At 40.9% G+C, this 23,404-nt stretch overlaps 1 protein-coding gene across 4 annotated transcripts in view; it reads right to left on the bottom strand.

The window, feature by feature from the left end:
- Positions 1 to 50: 50 nt before the first annotated feature.
- Positions 51 to 23,404, bottom strand: part of SLC45A1 (solute carrier family 45 member 1) — a 28,956-nt gene continuing 5,602 nt past the window's right edge. The window contains exons 2-9 of one of the 4 annotated variants that reach the window (XM_084651831.1): positions 22,620 to 23,027; positions 19,761 to 19,853; positions 17,947 to 18,171; positions 16,053 to 16,792; positions 14,034 to 14,187; positions 12,263 to 12,439; positions 8,847 to 9,052; positions 51 to 456 (exon numbers count right to left, since the gene is read on the bottom strand). In XM_084651831.1, coding sequence (XP_084507957.1) covers positions 190 to 456; positions 8,847 to 9,052; positions 12,263 to 12,439; positions 14,034 to 14,187; positions 16,053 to 16,792; positions 17,947 to 18,171; positions 19,761 to 19,853; positions 22,620 to 23,016 — 2,259 coding nt within the window. In that variant the 5' untranslated portion in view covers positions 23,017 to 23,027 and the 3' untranslated portion in view covers positions 51 to 189. The remainder of the gene's footprint in view (positions 457 to 8,846; positions 9,053 to 12,262; positions 12,440 to 14,033; positions 14,188 to 16,052; positions 16,793 to 17,946; positions 18,172 to 19,760; positions 19,854 to 22,619; positions 23,028 to 23,404) is intronic. The other 3 variants (XM_084651832.1, XM_084651834.1, XM_084651833.1) reach the window with 3 other exon arrangements.

Raw genomic sequence — 23,404 nt, 5'->3', positions numbered from 1 at the left:
CGGGGCACGCAGCACTTGCCGTCCGGAGTAATAAGGAGGCACAAGTACAGTTTGTTTGAGTCGCTTTTATTGCAGCGTCCAGCGGGCCTCGTACGGATTGGTGCCTCTTCTTCCCCGGCAGACGCCAGCCCCTCTCCGGCGGCTGATGGAGCCGCACCAGAGATCCCGCACTGCGGAGCTGGGGCCCCTTCACACGCTCAGCACCAACGGCTGCTGCTCCTCAGCCGTCTCCTCGTTGGCTGGAATCTCATATATGACACACAGAGAGGAAAACAAGCAGCCAATGAAAGACACGAGGCTGGCAAAATACATCACCCCGTTAGCGCTGCCCACCATGGAAGTTATGGGTCCCATCACTATAGAAACAAGAAGCTGAGCTAGGAAATACTGGCAGCTCAGAAGAGAGATATCCACGCCCATCCCCCTCTTGGTACCATCGATAGTCGATCCTGTGAACTGTTCAAAGGGAAAGAAAATCATATGAGAACTAGAGAGTAGTTTAGCAAACCAGAGCAAAATATGCAAATTGTTAACATGGTAAAACAATATGCTAAATGCAAACCTGCAAGATGAGACTTTCAATAATTAACATCCATATGCAGCATTCACTACATTTAATAGAGGAGGACACATTGATTTCCCAAACCTAGCAGCGTAAGGAATTACTGTCCCCAGTAGTTGCTGAATTTACACCAGTATTGTTGAGAATGTAGTAGTGGTTTGTAGCAGTGGTTTTCAACCTTTCTTCATCTGAGGACCCCTAAATTTTTTCCAATAGAGGTGTGGACCCCTTTGGAAATCTTAGGATCTGCAGACCCTCACGGGTCCAAGGACCAGAAGTTGAAAACCACTGGTTTGAGGGTTAGCACTAGGGCTGTCAAGCAATTAAAAAAATTAATCGCGATGAGCTGTTAATAATAGAATACCATTTACTTAAATATTTTTGATGTTTTCTACATTTTCCAATATATTTCAATTACAACACAGAATATAAAGCGTACAGTTCTAGTTTATATTTATTTTTATTATCAATATTTGCACTGTAAAAAACAAGACAGTATTTTTCAATTCACCTTACACAGTGCAATCTCTTTATCATGAAAGTTGAACATTCAAACGTAGAATTATGTAAAAAAATCCCTGCATTCAAAAATAAAACAATATAAAACTTTAAAACCTACAAGTCCACTCAGTCCTACTTCTTGTTCAGCCAATTGCTCAGACAAACAAATTTGTTTATATTTGCAGAAGATAATGCTGCCTGCTTCTTGTTTACAATGTCACCTGAAAAAGAGAACAGGCATTTGCATGGCAATGTTGTAGCCGGCATCACAATATATTTACATGCCAGATGCGCTAAAGATTCATATGTCCCTTCATGCTTCAACCACCATTCCCAGAGGATACGTGTTCGTGCTGATGACGGGTTCTGCTCGATAATGATCCAAAGCAGTGTGCACTGATGCATGTTCATTTACATCATCTGAGTCAGATACCACCGGCAGAAGGTTCATTTTCTTTTTTGGTGGTTTGGGTTCTGTAGTTTCTGCATCAGAGTGTTGCTCTTTTAAGACTTCTGAAAGCATGCTCTACACTTCATCCCTCTCAAATTTTGGAAGGCACTTCAGATTCTTAAATCTTGGGTTGAGTGCTGTAGCTATCTTTAGAACTTTCACATTGGTATCTTGTTTGCATTTTGTCAAATTTGCAGTGAAAGTGTTCTTAAAACAAACAACATGTGCTGGGTCATCATCTGAGACTGCTATAACTTGAAATATATGGCAGAATGTGGGTAAAACAGAGCAGGAGACATACAATTCTCCCCCCAAGGAGTTCAGTCACAAATTTAATTAATGCATTATTTTTTTAACAAGCATCATCATCATGGAAATACATCCTCTGGAACGATGGCCGAAGCATGAAGAGACATATGAATCTTTAGCGCATCTGGCATGTAAATATCTTGCGATGCCAGCTACAACAGTGACATGCGAACACCTGTTCTCACTTTCAGGTGAAGTTGTAATTAAGAAGTGGGCAGCATTATCTCCTGTAAATGTAAACAAACTTGTTTCTCTTAGCATTTGGCTGAACAAGAAGTAGGACTGAGTGGACATGTAGGCTCTAAAGTTTTACGTTGTTTTGTTTTTGAGTGCAGTTATGTAACAAAACACCCTACATTTGTAAGTTGCACTTTCATGATAAAGGGATTGCACTACAGTACTTGTATGAGGTGAATTGAAAAATACTATTTCTGTTACTTTTACAGTGCAAATATTGGTAATAAAAATAATATAAAGTGTGCACTGTACACTTTGTATGCTGCGTTATAATTGAAAACATCCAATTGAAAAACAATAATTGAAAAACATCCAAAATATTTAATAAATTTCAATTGCTATTCTATTGTTTTACAGTGTGATTAATCACAATTAATTTTTGAGTTAATCGCATGAGTTAACTGTGATTAATTGACAGCCCTAATTAGCAAACTAATCTCTTCTCTGGACTATTCCCTTAATGCTGGACTACCAAGGCAACGCCATAGGAAAAAGCAGTTGTGCATAAAGGAAACAGCTCAGCAGAAAGGCAAATGATCTTCTCTACCTTTTGAAACTCCAATATTTCCTGAATTTGTCTGCTGGGGAATCTTTTCTCCCCTTAATACAAGTATATACCATTAATGCTCCTAAAAGTTGTTTCTTTCTGGTCAACATCAATTGGAGAATAGAATTCTTAATGTGATAAATCTTCCATTGGAAATTCTGAATGTGAGGTTGATCCTGCTACCACAGAAATCATTTTATAAAAGTCCCACTGATACCAATAGGAGTAAGATTTGGCCCAATATGTACAGCCAAACACTTACTAGCTAAACAAGAGAAGGATAAATACACAACTATTCCAACAGACACTTCTAGCCCATTAACTAGAACAGTGACTGATAATGTTAATACTCGTTACTTGAAATCCATTCACCAGTAACAAGCAGAAATCCACTCACCAGTGTGAGGGAGCTACAGCCATCCATTTTTTGCAGATTTTAAGCCTTCATTTAATAAAACTAGCTTTTAACTCTTGCAGTGGAGAAAACAACTTCCACATGTAAACTGATGCATTTGCTATCTTCCTGAACCTGCAAATCAACAGCTCCAGTGTCTCTGCTACCATTCCTATCTTTTCTAACAAGCAGTAGAATTAAATTAATAAGACTGGTCTGTTTTCACTGATGTTATGCAGAACCCTGTACTCACAAAGAAGCTACCATAATCATGTCATTTTTGCTCTACAGATGCTTAGGAAAGCTATGAATTTTCTGATAGGTCTCTGGTCAATATTAACAAGGTTTGAAATACTTAATGTAATAATAATAGGAATATATAAAAAAGAAACAAGATTTACAATTTACAATGTATAAAAAGCTAATTTAATTCCAGTTACCCCAGAATCTGAATTTGACAATTGCCCTAGCAGATGATGCCAATAAACACAGGTTTTGTGACGTCTCAGTTCCCATTGTATATAGTGACCCATGTTTTACTCAGTTATCGTTTAAGCGTAAATGGGGAAACAAAAGAATTTAACAGAGGGATTCTAAAAAAACACAATAGCTATTTTTGCGTAAAATAATTTAAATTGTGAAACTGTCTAATGTCCTTATTTAATACTACATTCTGCTTGAGTTAATGCAAGATGCCGATTTCCCCCCTTTCCTTAAATTTTTACATTTTCCTTTTTCTATGTCATGTTTGCATCTTTATTTACATGCTAAGAATTTTGGAAAAATATTTGTATCCAAAGAGGTGAATACAGGTGTGTGCTGTTCAGTTAATGTCACTTGTAAAATTAATGCAGGAGAAAGTTTACTGAGATTAAATTCCATCTGTTTAGAGTATTTGACACAAGGATTTGTGTGAGCTTTAATTGGGTAGGTCTGTTTATCGAGTGTGCAAGTGGTTCCAAGATATGTCAATACTACTAAATAAGGCCTGATCCTGCAAAGAGTTACACCTATGGAGCTCCATTACTTTAGTGCTTTGCGATCCTGTATGCCTGCATACAATCCTTTGTGCAACCAGGATCTAATAATTTAGGGCCAATTTGTGGCTTTGCCTCAAGCCCTGCGGAAGAGGCAATGCATTGTTGTCTGCCACAGAAGCACACAACAATCTTGCCAACTCTCACAATTTTACTGGGAGTCTTGTGACAAAAAGTGTTTCCCAAGCTCCTGGAGTGATATTAATATGTGAGAATCTGAGCTTTTGTATATAGATAAAGGAAGTTTCTAGCCCTCATGGTTGTGGAGAATATCTTGAAAATGTGATCCTAGTGTATCCTAGAGTCTAAAAACCCAGAAGGCAAATAGAACTCATCACAAATTAATTATTTTTTAAAAAAACATGATTTTAAAGCCAATCTTATGATTTTTGTTTTAAATGTTTGGGGTTGGAAATGCTGAAGCCAGGAAACTGATTGTGACTCAGAGAATCATAATTTGGGTATCCCCTTGTTCTAGGGGAGGAAATAATCTGTGCTAGCACTACAGATAGTACAGATTACTTTCCTGGCACATCAGTTCACTTGGCAAGCATATTGGAGGACATTTCATATCCAAGGTTCTCTTTACTCCCTGTCCTGGCCCATCACATGTGCAGGGGAAAAGAGAAAGTAGCAGCCCTGTAGAAACTGCTTTCCTCCCTGTTATGTGAGGAGCCAGGACTCCTTACATTGTCTATCCCCTGTATGAGTATGCGGCAAGGGTCACAATTGGGCAAATATAATTCATGTAGAATATTGTATAGCATCACAATAATGTTAGGGTTATACAGTTAAGCACTCAAAAGTCAGCAAACGTCAACGTTAAAATTTCAGCCATAGTTCAAAAGCTATCAGGCATGTACAAGCTACTATTTTCAAACCTTCACAACTTGGTGACAAGGCAAATGGATTTTCACAAGGATACTGTAAGACACTTCTCCTTCCTCACAGCTCTTACCTACCAAATTTCCTATTTTGCTTCCAGACATTGCTAAAACTATTCATATAAAACTTACATATTTTAGATTTTTTTAAAATAATAGGTCCCCCCCATTCTCAAAAATGAACTGCTTTTGTGCAGACAATAGAACAAGTTTATCCTTGGGCAGAAATTAGACTTGGAAAAATTCACCCTTAATCATGCAAATCTGAGAAGTATGAGTAACTGAAAAGTGATTTATGATGGAAATGCTTAGGCAACCTTGTTGACAGCTGTAGTAAGTGCTCCAGCAGTAATGAAGTTTGCCTGAGATTTAGGGTTGCCATTCAGCCAGTGTATATCACCTGCATGAACAGTATTCTGTTGAGACATGGTATTTCCCTTTTGCTGTATAGTGCTGGGGTGTCCTAAAACATTTTTAGAGATTCCTTAGCCCAGATCCACAAAAGGGATTTAGGTGTTGTGATGCTCCTAACTTTTAGGCACCTAGAAAGTCACAGGAACATCACTGTGGTCCACAAAGCCTGAGTTGGGCACCCAGACTCCTACACAACGAATGGGGAGAGACATAGAAGCAATCAACAAAGCTAGCCCTGCTAGGCAGGGAGCCACCTAAGCTAGCCAATGGGAGATGTCTATGAGAAGGATGCATGCCAAGCCCTGAACCACTCTTGATGTTTGGTGCCTAAGTCTGGTCTGTAGGAAGGCACCTATCTCTGTTTGTGATTAATTAATCAGGGGAAGATAGGCATTCAGCTGTCTAGATTGAATGTGGGGGCCCAATCCAATAGTTGGCCTGTCAGCACACCTACTTTTGCCAGGATAAATTTAATTTAAACCTGCATGCGAGTTCACACAAAACAGCCCAAGAAGGCACTTCCTTATAACCTTTAGCTGATCAGTTAAGGTACTAACCCAGGATGTGCTTTGGATTTTGGAGGATAGGATTCAAATTTAAAATGATCTGGACAAACAGGAGAAATTATCTGAAATACACAGGATGAAATTCAATGAGGACAAATGCAAAGTACTCCATTTAGGAAAGAACAATCAGTTGCACACATACAAAATGGGAAATGACTGCCCAGGAAGGAGTACTGCAGAAAGAGATCTGGGGTGTCACAGTAGCTCGTAAGGTAAATATGAGTCAACAGTGTAACACTTGCAAAAACAGTGAACATCATTCTATGATGTATTAGCAGGTGTGTTGTAAGCAAGACATGAGAAGTAATTCTTCCACTCTACTCCATGCTAATAAGGCCTCAACTGGAGTATTGTGTCCAGTTCTGGGTGCCACATTACAGGAAAGATGTGGATAAATTGGGGAAAGTCCAGAGAAGAGCAACAAAAAGGATTAAAGGTCTAGAAAACATGACCTATGAGGGAAGATTGAAAAAAATGGGTTTGTTTAGTCTGGAGAAGAGAAGACTGAGAGAGGGGACATGATAACAGTTTTCAAGTACATAAAAGGTTGTTACAAGGAGGAGAGGGGAAAATTGTTCTTGTTAACCTTTGAGGATAGGGTAAGAAGTAATGGGCTTAAATTACAGCAAGGGAGGTTTAGGTAGGACATTAGGAAAAAATTCCTAATTGTTAGGGTAGTTAAGCACTGAAATAAATTCCTTAGGGAAGTTGTGGAATCTCCATCATTGTAGGTTTTTAAGAGCAGGTTAGACAAACACCTGTCAGAAATGGTCTAATTATTATGTAGTCCTGCAATGAGTGCAGAAGACTGGACTAGATTACTTCTCAAGGTCCTTTCCAGTCCTATACTTCTATGATTCTACCTGAAGGGGAGAATGGACTTGAACAGGGAGTTGCCACAGTCCTAACCACTAAGCTATAGAGTCATTCTAACTCTTTCTCAGTCCAATTGATATTTAATTATTCAATCATTTAATTAAAGTGGGCCAACTTCAAAAGGAGATACTGAGGGAGCCCCATGTCAGAATATCCTATAGCACATTGTTCAAATCTCTTCTCATCAGACAGAGGGGGATTTGAAGGGTGGGTCTTCCACATCCTGCATAAATACCCTAACCACTAGGCTAAAAGTTAGAATGGAGGTTGTCCTCCTCTCCTCCCCCCAGCTGTTTTGTGTGAACTCACATGTGGGGCCTGATCCAGTAGGTGTGCTAAGAGACTGCCTACCAGATTGGGCCCCACACATGACTTACGCACTCTAATACCCATCTTCTTCAGTGTGTGAATCATTCCAGAGCATAGGCAAGAGACATGCACCTGGACACCAAGAGTGATGCCGCAATGTGCATGCTCAGTAGCAGAAACACGGGCACCTATGGAACTCTTACTGCCAAAACTTATGCAACAAGCAAGTTTAGGTACTACAAAGTTAGGCGGCAGCTGAGTAGGAGGTTGTGAATCACAACTGTGCCTAAAAAGGGGACTCAGGCACCTAAAAACAGGATTAGGTGCATATGTACCTTCTTTGATCCCACCTTTAGTTCTCGCTCAGTCTTGACTGCTTGTGGTATTTCTAGCTCATCCATCCCCCTGTGCTCAGTGTGGCTTTGGAAATTCAATGTTGATAAGTAATGAATGCATATTAGAAAAATAATCCCAACTATACATACAAAATGATGGAATCTAAACTAGCTGTTACCGCTTGAGAGAGATCTTGATGTCATCATGGATAGTTCTCTGAAAACATCTGCTGAATGTGCAGTGGCAGTCAAAAAAGCTAACACTATTAGGAACCATTAGGAAAGGGATAAATAATAAGACAGAAAATATCTTAATGCCACTATATAAATCCATGGTACGTCCACACCTTGAATACTGTGTGCAGTTCTGGTTGCCCCATCCCAAAAAAGATGTATTAGAACTGGAAAAAGTACTGAGAAGGGCAACCGAAATTATTAAGGGTATAGAACAGCTTCCAGAAGAGGAGAGATTAAAAAGTCTGGGACTGTTCAGCATGGAAAAGAGACAACTAGGCAGGGATATGATAGAGGTCTGTAAAATCATAAGTGGGAGGAGAAAATGAATAAGGAAATGTTATTTATCCCTTCACATAACACAAGAACTAGGGTTACCCAATGAAATTAATAGGCAGCAGGTTTAAAACAAACATAAGGAAGTACTTCACACAACAAATCAATAACCTGTGGAACTCAGTGCTAAGCAATGTTCTGAAGGCCAAAAGTATAACTGGGTTAAACAAAGCATTAGATAAGTTCATGGAGGATAGGTCCATCAGTGGTTGCTAGCCAAGATGGTCATGGATGCAACCCCATGCTCTGGGTGTCCCAAATTCTCTGACTGCCAGAAACTGGGACTGGACAACAGAGGATGGATCACTCAGTGATTGCCATGTTCTGTTCATTCCTTCTGCAGCATCTGGCATCGGCCACTGTCGGAAGACAGGATACTGGGCTGGATGGACCATTGGTCTGACCCACTATAGCTATTCTTATTTTCTTATGCTTCCTGATCAGATTCTGCCAAACATGAGTATAGGACCATTAATAGTGTCCTGGCCAGCACAGACTGAGCTATGAAAAAATAACTTAAAATAAATATTCAGCTTCTCAGCAATATGCAGCGGAGGGCAAGGGACAAGGAAAAAGAAGTAAGCATTAGAGAGGCTGGGAAGGGGAGGAGGGCAAAGGAAAATCAATAGAGATGAAGAAGATTCAGTTCCCTTTCTACCCGTGGCTGGCCACATAGTAGAAAGAGATTTTTAAACAAGTTAATTCTAACTGATTGTATGTGCAGCAGAAAAAGAAAAGGAGCAAAAAATTCTAGTTGAACATGATCTGTCTTGGCAGAAGTTTGTCTTAGCTGTGGGTAGTGTAGAAACTTCTGCACTTTATGGTTTAAAAACATGTAGTAGTGGGAAACTTACCTTTTTACTCTGGTAGTAATCACACAACAGAGAATAAGGGAGTGTGCAGAGCGTTGAAAACAAAATACCATAAGTTATGCATAAAGATAAAACCACATAGATATTTCTGGAGACTGTAGCCAGGCCTGTACCAAGTCCAAAAGCAAGGTATGCTATGAAATACAGGGTGCGAATACTGAAGTATTCTTCCAGCTTTTCTAGTGCAGCTGTAAAATAGAATTTAAGAGAATAAATTGCACAGAAACATATAAACAGATTCTGTGTATTTTTTTAACTTTCTGCTGTGACTACATCCTAGTTGCCCTGGTCTTTAACCTTCTCAAAGCATTAGAATTATTGGTTTATTTAATTATGGGAAATAACTTTCCACAAACAATAAAGGGAATTTGTGAGATATTATATTTCTTTTTCTTAATCTGATGTCATAATTTTTACTTTTGCCAATTGTTTTGAAGTATACTTTAATGCAAATACTTGTAAAGTTAGCATATGTGATACTGTATAAGGTTGGAGTGATCAGCTTCTGGTACTGTCAGCTTTTCAGGTCATGCAGAATAAGATCTTTCACACAGAGCATGTTAAGAAGGTAATTATGAACTGAAGAATGGCCTGTCTATCCTTCCTTTACCCACATTAAGGCTTTTTAGGTGTACATCCCCATGTTTTCTGAACCCTGTCTATTATTAATCTATGGTTTATGGATACAACTTTAACAGGACTATGAATGAAATGTAAGATCTTTAGTGGAGAAATGATTGATAAATAAGGGCCAGATTCCGCCAACTGCACATTTCTTGAAGGACTGCTACTTCTAGAACAAAATAAGTTGTCATGTGGAAAAAAATGAATATATCTTAGGGGTACTATATGTTTTCTTCTCAGTGTGTATGTGTAGCGGGGTGGCTACCCGCTCTTGCCCTGAAGGACTGAAAAGCCAGCCCTTTGAGCGGGCTGTGGGCTAGAAGCTGGGCTGATAGGGGAAATAGCCGCAGCTGGGCCATGCCCCAATCAGGGCCCAGCTGGCCCTTACAAAGGCTGGGAGCCAGAAACTCAGGCAGTCTCTCTCTGGCTAGAGAGAGATAGATAGGCCTGGTTGCAGGGGAACTCACCTGGGGACCTAGAGTAAGGCAGGGCTGGGAAGCCCTAGGCCAGCAACTCCCCAGGCTGCAGGGCCTGGTCCCAGGCCCTTATAGGTATTGGGGTTGCAAAGGGGCAGTCTGAGGGTGGGTAAGGGCAGCCAGTCCAAATCCCTTGTTGCCTGTGGTGATTGGCTTTTACACTGCAGTCTGCCCCAGGGTGTGGGGGCTTGATGGTAACTGGCAGTAGCCATGACTGAGGTGATGTGGGGATAGTGGGTGAGGGTTCCTAGGGAGTGGGGGTACTGCCAGGGGGCAGCACCCAAGGCAAGGGCACCGGACATGGGGGCTAGTGGTAAGGTAGATCACTGGCCTGCAGAGGGTGCTCTGGGCTGGAAATTGAGCTAATTCCCAAGGATGACCAGTAGGAGGTGCTGCTGGGTGAGTCCAAATGCTTGCAATATGCATAACTTGTGCAGTGTTACTATTTGCCAAAAAAACAGAATTCTACCCAGAAGAGGCTGCCTGTCAGTGGTGAGTGAAGGAATTGCACAATGGTTGCCTGAGCTTGCAAAGACGTTACACTCAACTTGATACCATTTCTATTTGCCTCTGTCTGTAACACAATAACCTTTGAATGCTACAACTATTCAATTTCAAAATTTCAGTAAACATTCAAGGTATCAAGGGCCAGAATACTATTGGATTTTTGGAAAATCAGGAAGCTGAAAGGTGGGAAATGGGGGGGACCCCACGAAGCTTTACCAGCTCTTTAGTACAGCCATAATTTTAAACCCCTCTGCAATTGTTTTAGCTCAAACAACTGGTTGATAGTACCCATTAATGTCTTCTAGCATAACAGTAGTCCTGACTCATCTCTGTCTATCCTACCAATACATTGAATCATATAAATGTAGGGCTGGAAGGGACTGCAAGAGGTCATATAATTTTCCCCCCTATGCTGAGGCAGAACCAAGCAATCATACACCATCTCTGAGAGTGTTTGTCTAACATGTCCTTAAAAACCTCTAATGATAGGGATTCCACACCTTCCTTAGTAACTTATTCCAGTACTTAACTATCCTTTATAGTTAAAAAGGTTTTACTAATATCTACCCTAAATCTCCCTTGCTGCAGATTTAACTGATTACATTTCTTGTTCTACCTCCAATGGACATTGAGAACAATTTACCACCATCCTCTTTACATATTTGAAGACTATTATTAGGTTTCCCCCTCAGTCCTACACAAAGTACTCCTGTTAATGCACCCCAGAATTATATTAGCCTATTTCACAACTGCACCATACAGTTGGTTCATATTAAACTTGTGACCCACTATAACTCCCAGTTCCTTTTCTGCAGCACTGCTGCCTAGACAGTTATTCCCAATTTTATATTTGTGCATTTGACATTTCTTTCCTAAGTGCAGTAGGTTCCACTTGTTTTAATGAATTTCATCTTGTTGATTTCAGACCAGTTCCCCAATTTGTCATGGTCATTTTGAATTATAATCTTGTCCTCCAAATTGTTTGCAACCCCTCCCAGCTTGATGTCACCTGCAGATTTTATAAGTATATTCTCCACTTCATTATCGAAGTCATTAATGAAAATAGTGAATAGAACCAGACTCAGGACAGACCTCTGTGGAGCCCCACTATTAATGTCCTTCCAGTTTGGCAGAAAACCATTGATAACTGAAAAACTGTACTCAGAGTAGTCAGTTGTGCACGCACATTACAGTAATTTCATAGCCACATTTCCCACTTTGCAAGTAGGACTGTGTCCCTGTGCATATGGGTGGAGGGATGCATGCTCCCTGTGCATGGGGTTTGTGTGTGCATAGGGTGTGTGAATGCAGGGCATACAGAATCCTTAGCAGTCGCAGGGGAGTTACAGGAAGCCCCTGCAATAGAGGCAGGTGGGATGGCAGGGAGCTATGTGGGAAAATTGTGGGATGCAAGGAACCCTTGGTGCATGCAAAATATCCGGCTTACACAAGCTATGAAGTGTGCAATTCCCCCATACCTCAGTTCACCTACCTCACAAGAGTTTTGTGAAGCTGTGGATTACTTTATGAACAGTGCTATACAATGGCAATTTGTTTTATTGTGACGAGACTGTTGGGTGTCTGTGCTGTCAATGCTAACCAGTATTAACAAACAGACAGACAAGAACTGCTAATAAAAAAAAAAGATTTTAGGGCAGAAAAACCATCAAGTAGCACTCTAATCTGCAATATAAATGCCAAGCCTAAAACAACATTCTATACTGCAGAAGCAGCTTTTCAGAGGCAGTTCGTTCTCCTCTCAGCATTATGGGAGAAAGCTCTGCTTAATACCTGAATAGAATGCAGCACTGAATGCATAGATACACATTCCCCAACACCCCATGGTGACCCCAGCATTGTATTTTTGATATTCATCAGAGTTGTGAGGGGCTTTAGGATTGCCTTGAAACACCACTTCTCCCATGAAGTCTGTGTAGAACAGCAACATTCCCTCAAACGAGAGCCAACCTAGAAGAAGCCAGAAGCAATATTTATTTATTTAAATTTGAATGGCATCTTTAAGCTCCCACTCCAAGCTCTGGGTACTCTTGCATATTTTAGAAGTCCCAGCAGTAAACAAACTGTGTAACATTCTATAATACACTCCACAGCTTGCCCTTATCATCATCATGGGAGTTACCTGAGACCTCTCTCTTTATATACTACACTGTAATCTGTATCAAAGTCAGTTAGCATTTTAAAGGTTAAAACCTACCCTTTGAACACCACCTGGAATCCCCAAAGGCAGACTGCACTGGTCAGAGCACTGATCAGAGCAAGAGAAACCACAAATGGGTTACAGAATTCTGAACTAGCTTCAGTTTCTAAATGGATTCAAGATCTAGCTTTCACATAGAGCACATCATAGTAGTCTAATCTTGAGATGACAAAGGCATGTATTAGTGTAGCAAGGTCTGAGAGAGATGACTCCACTGATCTTTCCAAAATCAGATGGGAAAAGTGCTTTTAGTTATGGCGACTACCTGGGACTCCAGCAGCATCCTCTAGTTCAATAAAATTCCATAGCAGCAAATGTATGTTGCAAATGGTGGCTGTGCTCCCTCACTCAAGGATGCTGATGCAACAGTTCATCTGATTCTTTCTGCCAACTTATTAATATTAACTCAGTCTTCTCTCGACTGAGCCTGACCTATCGAGCCTTCTACAGTCACTTGGCCACTGTATTAACAGATGGAAAGTGATGGTGGTGTAGAGCTGGCTGCCATCAGAATACTGAAAACTCCACAGCCCATGTCTCTTACAATCTTTCTTACGGAGCCTCATGTACACATGGAACATGAGTAGAAAGAGAGTTGAACCCTGTGTTGCCTCACATGGGAGTGTCCCTGGCACAAATAAAAGAGAATATCACCCATCATTATCCTTACAACATGTCTAAATGAACACACATTGTGTGGCAAACTGCGGGATAAATCTACAGAGCTCCAGCATACTGCACACTAAGAGTGTATGTGCAGGGTCCACATGAAGAGTTCCCTTTGGAACGGACAGTTAGTGGATGGCACACTGGAGCTCTGAAGATTTACACCCCAGTTTACTGAGCAGTGAGTTTCATCTAGAAATGCCCTTAGAGGCCTCTGAGCAAATAAACACTCATTCAATAAGAAGTCCAATACCAGAGGACAATGTCAAAGGAGGCTGATTTGTAAAATTTTAATGATAAAATTTTCAATTTATAATTTCTGCTCCTAGTTCAGTTTCTTGTGTCCTAGTACATATACTCCACCTAATCAGAGGTAGATTTCCTTAGTGCCGATATAAACAAGGAATTATTTTTTTACTAAAAATAAATTTGTATTCATTTCTGGTAGAAAATAATCTAGTTATAGAAGAACCATAAGAGACTTTCTGGAGTTTGGAATACTATCAGTCACCTTCATGGAGAAAATTAGGACTCAGTTACTCAGTAGTCCTCAGCAAGGGACAACCACAATAGATCAAACACTTTAAAATATTAATCTAAACTGATTCTTAAACCATTTTCTTCTGAAGGAAAATATGATTACTTTCATGGTGAAAACATGACATTGTGCAGGTTTACCTAGGAAGTGGTTGATGCAGAGGTTACGCAGAGTCTTGGGCATGTGGCAGATGGTTGAACAAAGAAGTTTCATGGAAAGTGATTGCTCAGACATCTCACCTGATCCATTCAACTCACTCTCATACTTCATACCATTCAGCAAAATATTAGCAACCTGCACCATAAGAACTCCAAATCAGAAAACATAAAAACAAAGCTGTGTAATATTACATTTCTTTGTGGTCACTGACAGTGTTGCCATAAAAAGTAAACATTGAGAATAAAGATGAGTCTAGATTCAGTGGGGATGCAAGCAATGGAGTAAATAAGTTAATCATAAAATGCAAAGTAGTATTCTGTATACGGTTTTGGCTTTCAGTGGATTCGAAACAAGTATCTTACACTCTTCTGGATTTCTTTGGGAACCAAATTTAGTACTGGCGTAAGTGGACATGAATCCCATTGAAGTCAATAGGAGCTGTCCTCAGAACAGGGCTGCATTTGGCTGCAGGAATAGTAGGGGTGGTGCAGACAAAAGGACCTCCTTTAATTTACACACTCACGTTAGTTGTTTTTCCTGCTATTCCCCACACACATGGGATGAAATCCTGGCCCCACTGAAATCAGGGAAACCAGGATTTTACTCATAGTGGTAAATTACACTCATTTTGCACAGCTACTGAATGTCTAGTTCAGGGGTAGGCAACCTATGGCATGCGAGCTGATTTTCAGTGGCACTCACACTGCCCGGGTCCTAGCCACCGGTCCGGGGGGCTCTGCATTTTAATTTAATTTTAAATGAAGCTTCTTAAATATTTTTAAAATCTTATTTACTTTACATACAACAATAGTTTAGTTATATATTAAAGACTTATAGAAAGAGGCCTTCTAAAAACATTACATTGTATTACTGGCATGCAAAACCTTAAATTAGAGTGAATAAATGAAGACTTGGCACACCACTTCTGAAAGGCTGCCAATCACTGATCTAGTTGGTGTATGTTAAAGTACTTCCTATTCCCACCTGCACCTTTTAAGACCAACTTACACCTAGCATGTAATTTACACCGCCATTTATGTCACTCCTGAATTTTGGCAAAAGATTTACATGAGTGTTACACCTGTTAACATCAGGTTATCATTGGCTGAAGTTGGCTCATGTGTACAAAGGGCTGCTGAATGCATTCCCTATACAAAATAAGCTCATTCACAAGCCTGAAAACAGTAATATGATGGCAAAAAATATCCGTTAAGCATGTTTCAAAACACAAAATGTATAACTGGGTCAAAAGATAGCAAAAGAAACATACATAACAGGACAGGTGCCTCATTTCTGTTCCCGTTATGTACCAGCACACAGAGGTCCCTGACCTCCTGCAGATTCCCAGGAAACCACTAGGTTTGGGGACAAGCCCCACAGCCTTTTCCCAAGAGCTGGAAAATCTCACTTTCCCTGATGAAAACATGGGCAGTAATCTTCATGAGGAGATGCTCACAGCAAAACACCTCCCCACACCCACCATTACTTTGGTTATCATTTCATGGGCTGTGAATTAATTTGTAGCTCATGAAAGCTTATGCTCAAATAAATTGGTTAGTCTATAAGGTGCCCCTAGTACTCCTTTTCTTTTTGTGTCTAACATTATTAACCTCAGAAATGCTGATGCACATAATTTGCCTCTGCACCTTGTGTTATATTGTCTGAGGGGTGGGAAAAGGCCCACATTATTCCCTGGCGGAGAGTCCGAATCATAAATAATTTCCCGCAATCTCTTACTAATTTTTGTTCCCTAAATCTCTCTTATTAATAGACTCATATTATGAGTTCATACATTGTATTCCTACCATAGCTTTCATAAACAAGCTGTTACAAAGAGCCCTTAATCACAAGTGTGTATAGACAAACAAAAAGTCAGTCATTATGATAAAAGTATATATTTAAGCATTTTAAAATAAAAGGTAAAACTATCTAAAGAGACTAAATGAATGTTCAGATTACATGGTCATGACATTGTTTCTGGATATATTTTCTCCCCTTACCTGTTGGCTGAAGGTTACATTTCTTCTCCTGCTACTTTCTGGACAATATCCTGTTACAACATCTGGAATGGCCAAGGTCTGAGGCCTTTTCAGAATCCCTACTGATCGTGGCTTTATTGCATCCAGTGAACCCACCCTTAATGCATCTCCATCTGTCCCTGGATTTACAGAATTCTCCCCTTGGTCCAGGATTCCATTTTCTTGACAGTAAAAGCCCTCTGGCACCCTGGGAAAGCTGACACTGATTGCCTGTCTGGGCAAGCTAGCTGGGATTGCTAAATAGCCATCATATCCTCCTGTGAAGCAGTCTATGAGCACGCTGTCAATATTTGAGGTCCCAAATGATGATGCAAATTCATTAATTCCTGTCAAGGAGTTGTCTCTGCTGTTAAAACTGCCATATTTAGGTGTGAGTGGGCTGAGAGGGGAAATTGGACTTGTAAAACTTGCATATAAATCATGTGCGTTACGAGAACTGAGGTTTTCATGTACACCTTCCTCAAACAAAAGAGGTGGAGAAGGAGGAAGAGGAAGACTTGGACTCTTCATCACTTTTTTCTTCTTGCTAAAAGACTGCAGCGGTCTTTCTGGAATGCTAATTAGAGTCAAGACAGTAGTGATAGTCAATATTATTGCTGTGAAGACATAGATGACACGGAGCTGCCCTCCCACAGCTCTTCCAAAACTGGTTTTATCCCAATTTATTCCTCCAGCAACATAACCAAAGCCGCCTCCAAGACCTGTTGGGGAAAATAGATTAAGATTACCTTCCCTAGCCAATTCCTAAAGAAAAAAGGCAATGAAGCACAGCACCATTTGAATCATGAGTTCTGAGCTAGATTCCCAATTCCTAGCTAATCACTTTAAGGATTTATATCTCTTAAATACAATACAATAGCCTGCACCAAAAACACATTAATGATGAGATAGAGAGGGGAAGGGGGTTGATGCTGCACAAGTAATTGATGTAAAGAATCTGAAGCCAACTCTACTCCCACATTTGCCAGCTCATTTTAGGACAAGTCACTTAATCTTTGTAAGTGTCAGAGTTCCCACCTGTAAAATGACAATAGTGATGCTTACCTGCCTCATGGCATAGCTCTAGGATTAAAGTGCATTTCTGCTCTGAAAAGTGAAGTTAAAATTGATCCTTCATACTCAATAGGAAGCTCTTCTCTGTGTGTATTCAGAGTCAGGTTAGCTCAATTTACTGAATAATGGGCTGGCTACACATTTGAAGTGGCAACACTGTTTAAAACAAACACTATATAAAATATATACATTATACAAACTCCATTCATGTGGTGACAGCCTTAGGCGAATGTCCTTTCTTTCATCACACACACAGAGCAATGCAGAAGTATGTTTTATAAATCTGGTGAAAGAGGAAAACTAAACTGCAGAATTTGATAGCTAACAATGAAAATAAAGATCAGCAGTTTTAGGGCAACCAGCAGGATTTGCCTCCTCCAATAAAGCCAATACAAATGGTATTTTCTCCTGAATACAGTATGATCATCTCCTCTCTGTAAATATTATTGCTACCATATCTGTTTGAGGGGGGTCTCATGAAGAGCTGTCAAGAATTTGGTTTATTTCTATTTTTACATTTGTTAAACTCTTTGACAATAAAACGCAAACTGATAAAGGGCAAAATATCACAAACTTACTATAATTTATACACTGTTTATTTTTTAAATTACTGAAGTTACCTATTGAGTTATACTTATAGTAGAGGAAAAGAGACAGTTCCCCAACCCAAAGCTGTATGTATCATTACAGTTCAAAGACCTATGGTATATACAAACATTTGTGCCATGCTATTCTATATTGGAACTTGTCTGCTCATAGCTAAATGGCTATATACCATGCAAGAGTAAATAAAAGTGCATACCTGCTAACAAAGCATGGATGTTAAGCCCCCTGTCTTGATCCACTGGGCTACACACATCCATCATATAGGCATGACTGGGATTGTCTGCCGAATCTGCACTAAAGTCCATTAGGACAACCCCACAGATTGTGAGAATGATCCCCCACTTATGGTTATTCACAGTGTCAGCCAACGCACTGCCAATGTCCCTTCCATTCAGCATAAGTGAGAGCCCCAGTAATGCTCCTAGGAACAAGGAATCAAATTAGATCAACCGGGAGGAAAAAATTATGAAGGCCCATCCTTCCTTGCTCTCCGATTGTTATTCTACACCAAACTCAGTACAGCAGGTAGCATCATTCACAGTCAGATCACCACAGACTGGGGGTTCTGTGTGGTTTATGGAAAGATTTTGGATCTCTGTTCCCAACAATGTCCAAACTAACTGAATTATTTGCTCTTCTTAGATCCAATCTCAAAATTTAATGAGCAATTTCCATAGTTTGTTTGTTTGTAGAGTTTCCTTTCTGCTGACAGGCCTTCACATAGGACTAGATCTCTCCAGATAATTGAGCAGACAGGACGCTTCCATACATACATCTCTAGTTGCCCACACAGGAGGCAGTGGGAGAGTGCCATCTGAGGCTAATGTCAACACTAGAAGCTAGGGGTATAGTTCCCAGCTAACATACATATACTCACACTAGCTCTCATCAAGCTATTGCAATTATAAATCATAATGTAACCACAATAGCACAGGCAGTGACAGCATGGTTTAGTTGTACTGAGTACATACCCACCATTTTCCCGCAGGTTGGTACTTAGTACAGCTAAGCCATGCTTCTGCTGCTGTTGCCCATGCTACCATGGCTACACTACTATTTAGACTTGTGTTAACTCAATGAGAACTGGTGCGAGTATGCAAACATGAGTTGGGAATCACACACAGCTCAAAGTTTAGATGTAGCACTGTTCCATCCTCCTGGAACCCTATAGATGCCCCTCTACAGGAGCTCCACATAGAAGGAGTTTCATGGTAGGGTGTGGGGAATAGTAGGGGACTGTCCACACTCAGCAGTACCATCCACTGCAAATGCTACCGATACAGGAGGGAATGCTGTTTGAAGCACTAACTGCCTTTGCTTCCCCTTCCTGCCTTCTACTGCACAACAGTAAGGAGACCCAGCCAGAGGCAAACTAGAAGGCTCCTGCCTCTCTGGATCTGCCAGCCCCAGCAAACTCTAGAGAGCCCCATAACTCTCCCCTGGAGCAGGGAACCTCTCAGGCCCCCTCATGTGGGAGCTTTCACTCTGGGAAAGGCCATATGGGCAATAGTCTATGTATTTCTCTGACCAATTATAAATTCCTTCTGCTTTTGAGGAAACAATCCCACTTGCTGACCTCAGCTTTTTAAGTGTAAAATTCAACACAAACAGCACTGCACACACCTCATTTTCAAACACTAACCAGCTAAAGCTCACAGCACCTCTCTTATGCAGAAAAGGAAACTGGTGTAGCAAAGGCTAGAGATTCTACCAGAGCCACATGGCAAGTGTCAGGGCTGGAATTAGAAGTCAAGATCTTGAAGCCCAGTCCTATGCTTTTTTCACCAGCTGTGGCACTCACAGCCCTGCACAGCTGAGGGGAAGGGGAATGGGGCTTTTCAGGTCAGAGCACCAGTGAGGGTTGGGGAGAAGAGGGGGCCTGTCACCAAGAACACTGCCCCGGGGGGGGGGGTGCAGTTGGAGGGAAGTGGAAGGGAAGGAGAGGTTTTTCACTGACTAACATTTTTTGAGATTTAAAGTTATTTTTCTTTTATATTTAAAAAAACACACCTATTGCCAGGACCAGAATGAAGGGTCGCCTCCTGCCAAATCTTGATGTGCATCTGTCACTCCAGGCCCCCAGAAAAGGCTGCAGCAGGAATCCTGAAACAAAAATGACTCACAAGTAAGGGACATTTCTATTACCATCCTGTTTCACCAAGACTTCATCATGGGAAGTTTAGAAGGCAGGAAATGCATCATTAAGGCAGAATGTGACCTTCTCGATCAACAGCAGTCATCTATGCCCAGATTTTAAACGGTATTAGGCATTGTTGTGCTTGGTGTTGCTATGCCTAATACATTTAGAAACCTAAATCTTACTTTCAAAAGGGACATAGGCACTTGAAATTTTGGCTCCTAAGTGCCTACACAACTTTGAAAATGAGATTTAGGCTCCTTATAGATTCATAGATACTAAGGTCAGAAGGGACCATTATGATCATCTGGTCTGACCTCCTGCCACAGAATCTCACGCACTTCTGTGAAAAACCTCACCTATGTCTGAGCTATTGAAGTCCTCAAATCGTGGTTTAAAGACTTCAAGGAGCAGAGAATCCTCCAGGAAGTGACCCATGCCCCATGCTACAGAGGAAGATGAAAAACCTCCAGGGCCTCTTCCTATCTGCCCTGGAGGAAAATTCCTTCCCGACCCCAAATATGGCGATCAGCTAAACCCTGAGCATATGGGCAAGATTCACCAGCCAGATACTACAGAAAATTCTTTCCTGGGTAACTCAGATCCCACCCCATCTAACATCCCATCACAGGCCATTAGGCCTATTTACCATGAATATTTAAAGATCAATTAATTACCAAAATCATGTTATCCCATCATACCATCTCCTCCATAAACTTATCAAGTTTAATCTTAAAGCCAGATAGATCTTTTGCCCCCACTGCTTCCCTTGGAAGGCTATTCCAAAACTTTACTCCTCTGACGGTTAGAAACCTTCGTCTAATTTCAAGTCTAAACTTCCTGGTGGCCAGTTTATAGCCATTTGTTCTTGTGTCCACATTGGTACTGAGCTTAAATAATTCCTCTCCCTCTCCAGTATTTATCCCTCTGATATATTTATAGAGAGCAATCATATCTCCCCTCAACCTTCTTTTAGTTAGGCTAAAGAAGCCAAGCTCCTTGAGTCTCCTTTCATAAGACAAGTTTTCCATTCCTCGGATCATCTTAGTAGCCCTTCTCTGTATCTGTCCCAGTTTGAATTCATCCTTCTTAAACATGGGAGACCAGAACTGCACACAGTATTCCAGGTGAGGTCTCACCAGTGCCTTGTATAATGGTACTAAAACCTCCTTATCCCTACTGGAAATACCTCTCCTGATGCATCCCAAGACCGCATTATCTTTTTTCACAGCCATATCACATTGGCGGCTCATAGTCATCCTATGATCAACCAATACTCCAAAGTCCTTCTCCTCCTCCATGACTTCTAATGGATGCGTCCCCAGCTTATAATTAAAATTCTTGTTATTAATCCCTAAATGCATAACCTTACACTTCTCACTATTAAATTTCATCCTATTACTATTACTCCAGTTTACAAGGTCATCCAGATCCTCCTGTATGATATCCTGGTCCTTCTCTAAATTGGCAGTACCTCCCAGCTTTGTATCATCCGCAAACTTTATTAGCACACTCCCACTTATCAGTTAAGTGTTGCAATGCTGAGTGCGGCAAGACCTAAATACCTTTAAAAATCTGGGCCTTAGGCTTTTGCACTATTTACTTCTTTGAATTTCCTGGAGTGGAAGCTGGGAACTATAGTACATTATGTAATGTTCAGCTGGTACCAGCCTGACCCAATGCAATCCAATCCACTTCAAAATAACAGTGGAGTTTGACAAAAAGTGTAAAATGAATGGGCAATTATTTTATCCTGTAAGGTGCTCTGTTCTGTATGAATAACTTCACTGCCTTAAACCAGAACTTCCTTATGAGGTTAGCCTGGGCTGTAGCAGTAAGTCAATGTGTAAATCTGAATGCTGCCTGGATTATACTGGGCCAGGTAGGGATTCAGTGACTGAGGAAAGGAATTATTTCTTCTCTTCTTCTGAAATCAGTTTTAAAAATACAAAGAGACAGAAGGATGTTACCCAAGTTGTGGAATAATACCTTCTGCTGCTCTTCCTGTATAGAAGGATACACCTTCCACCCCATGTCTGTGCAGAGGAATATGCCACAACCCCAACAGAAAGCAAAACTCTGGACTGAGAAGTAGATTTACTCCATCCCTGGGATGCCTTGTTTAACTCAAAGCTATCCCCCATAGAATATCAGGGTTGGAAAGACCTCAGGAGGTCAATCTAGTCCAACCCCCTGCTCAAAGCAGGACCAATCCCCCATTTTTGCCCCAGATCCCTAAATGGCCCCCTCAAGGATTGAACTCACAACCCTGGGTTTAGCAGGCCAATGCTCAAACCACTGAGCTATCCCTCCCCCATCTTTCCACCCAGCTTGCTGACAGGCCCAGAGAGGTTTAGTCTCCATATTCTTCCCCCTCTTTCTGTTGGGTCAGTAGAGGTTAGTTCCTTGACTTCCTTTAAATTAATTTTTTAAATATACAAATGGAGTAGCCAAAATTCTGGAAGTATGTTGGTCGCAAATAAAAAATAGACTCAGAAATCAGTAATGAGAAATCCCTCTTTGGTCACATCTCGCCCTCCTCAGCCAGGGCCAATGAGGTATATTCTCCATTTTGTTCTCTAAAATTATGGGTAGTGGTTCCAACTTCCACATCACATGTGTGAAACCTGTAAAGTAAATTAAATAGCAAAGAAAAGAAAGAACTCAGTGTCAAACTAATCCCTTGTGAAGTGGAAAAGCAGGAGGGTAAAATTAGCGTTAAAAAAAATTACCTAGTATTGGGCTGATAAACCACACCATTCCATACAACTGATCCGGCAGCCCCATCTGAAGCAACACAGGAGTCACATAGGCTGTTTCCATGGCATAGCTGAACTCAATCCCAAAGAGAATACACCCATTAAACAGCAGTTCTAGGAAAGATCTCTGAGGGTGGAGATCCCCAAAATCAATCAGATCAATAGGGCATGGTGTATTTGGGGGTGGTGGAGGGGAGGGGCGGATGTGTTTTCTCCTCTTTGGGTGTCTTTTAAAGTTGTTGGCACGATGACTGATGTGGCGAGTGACAGATCCGGAATAGCCTGAGATCTGAGACCTCCAGAATTCCTGACAAGACAGGCTGGGGAAAAGCACATCGCTGGGAGGGGTTGCTGCAGCTGAAGGGATCATTGTGAATATTCCTGGGAGGAAAAAAGCTGAGATTCAGTATTGGTATGAAAGAGAAATGTCACCTGATTTTAGTTGCTGAAGTTCTAGCCCATTTCTGGTCATGGAGCATATTGAATGCCTCAGCCTTTCATAGAACATAAGATTTTAATGTAGAAAATGAATGCTGGTCAATTCAAGAACTTACTGTGCTAATAACCTAGTAGGGGACATGCTGGCCCCTAGGGGCCTTTTCCCTCATAATGCCCTTGCAGGTCACTATAGTTCATGGATGACGTGGAACCAATATTGTGAGAGGGAAGGAAGCTAGAGTGCCAGTGATGGAGGACAAGTCCCCAGTCCGATCAGGTGCAGTAGAGCTGTTTGCTGTGGTTATCATGAAAGCTAAGAG

This window comes from Lepidochelys olivacea (genome assembly GCF_965140295.1).
Source record: "Lepidochelys olivacea isolate rLepOli2 genome assembly, chromosome: 18".
Classification (NCBI taxonomy): domain Eukaryota; kingdom Metazoa; phylum Chordata; order Testudines; family Cheloniidae; genus Lepidochelys; species Lepidochelys olivacea.
The sequence above is the reverse complement of the archived record's forward strand: the minus strand, read 5'-3'. Positions and strand labels throughout refer to the sequence as shown.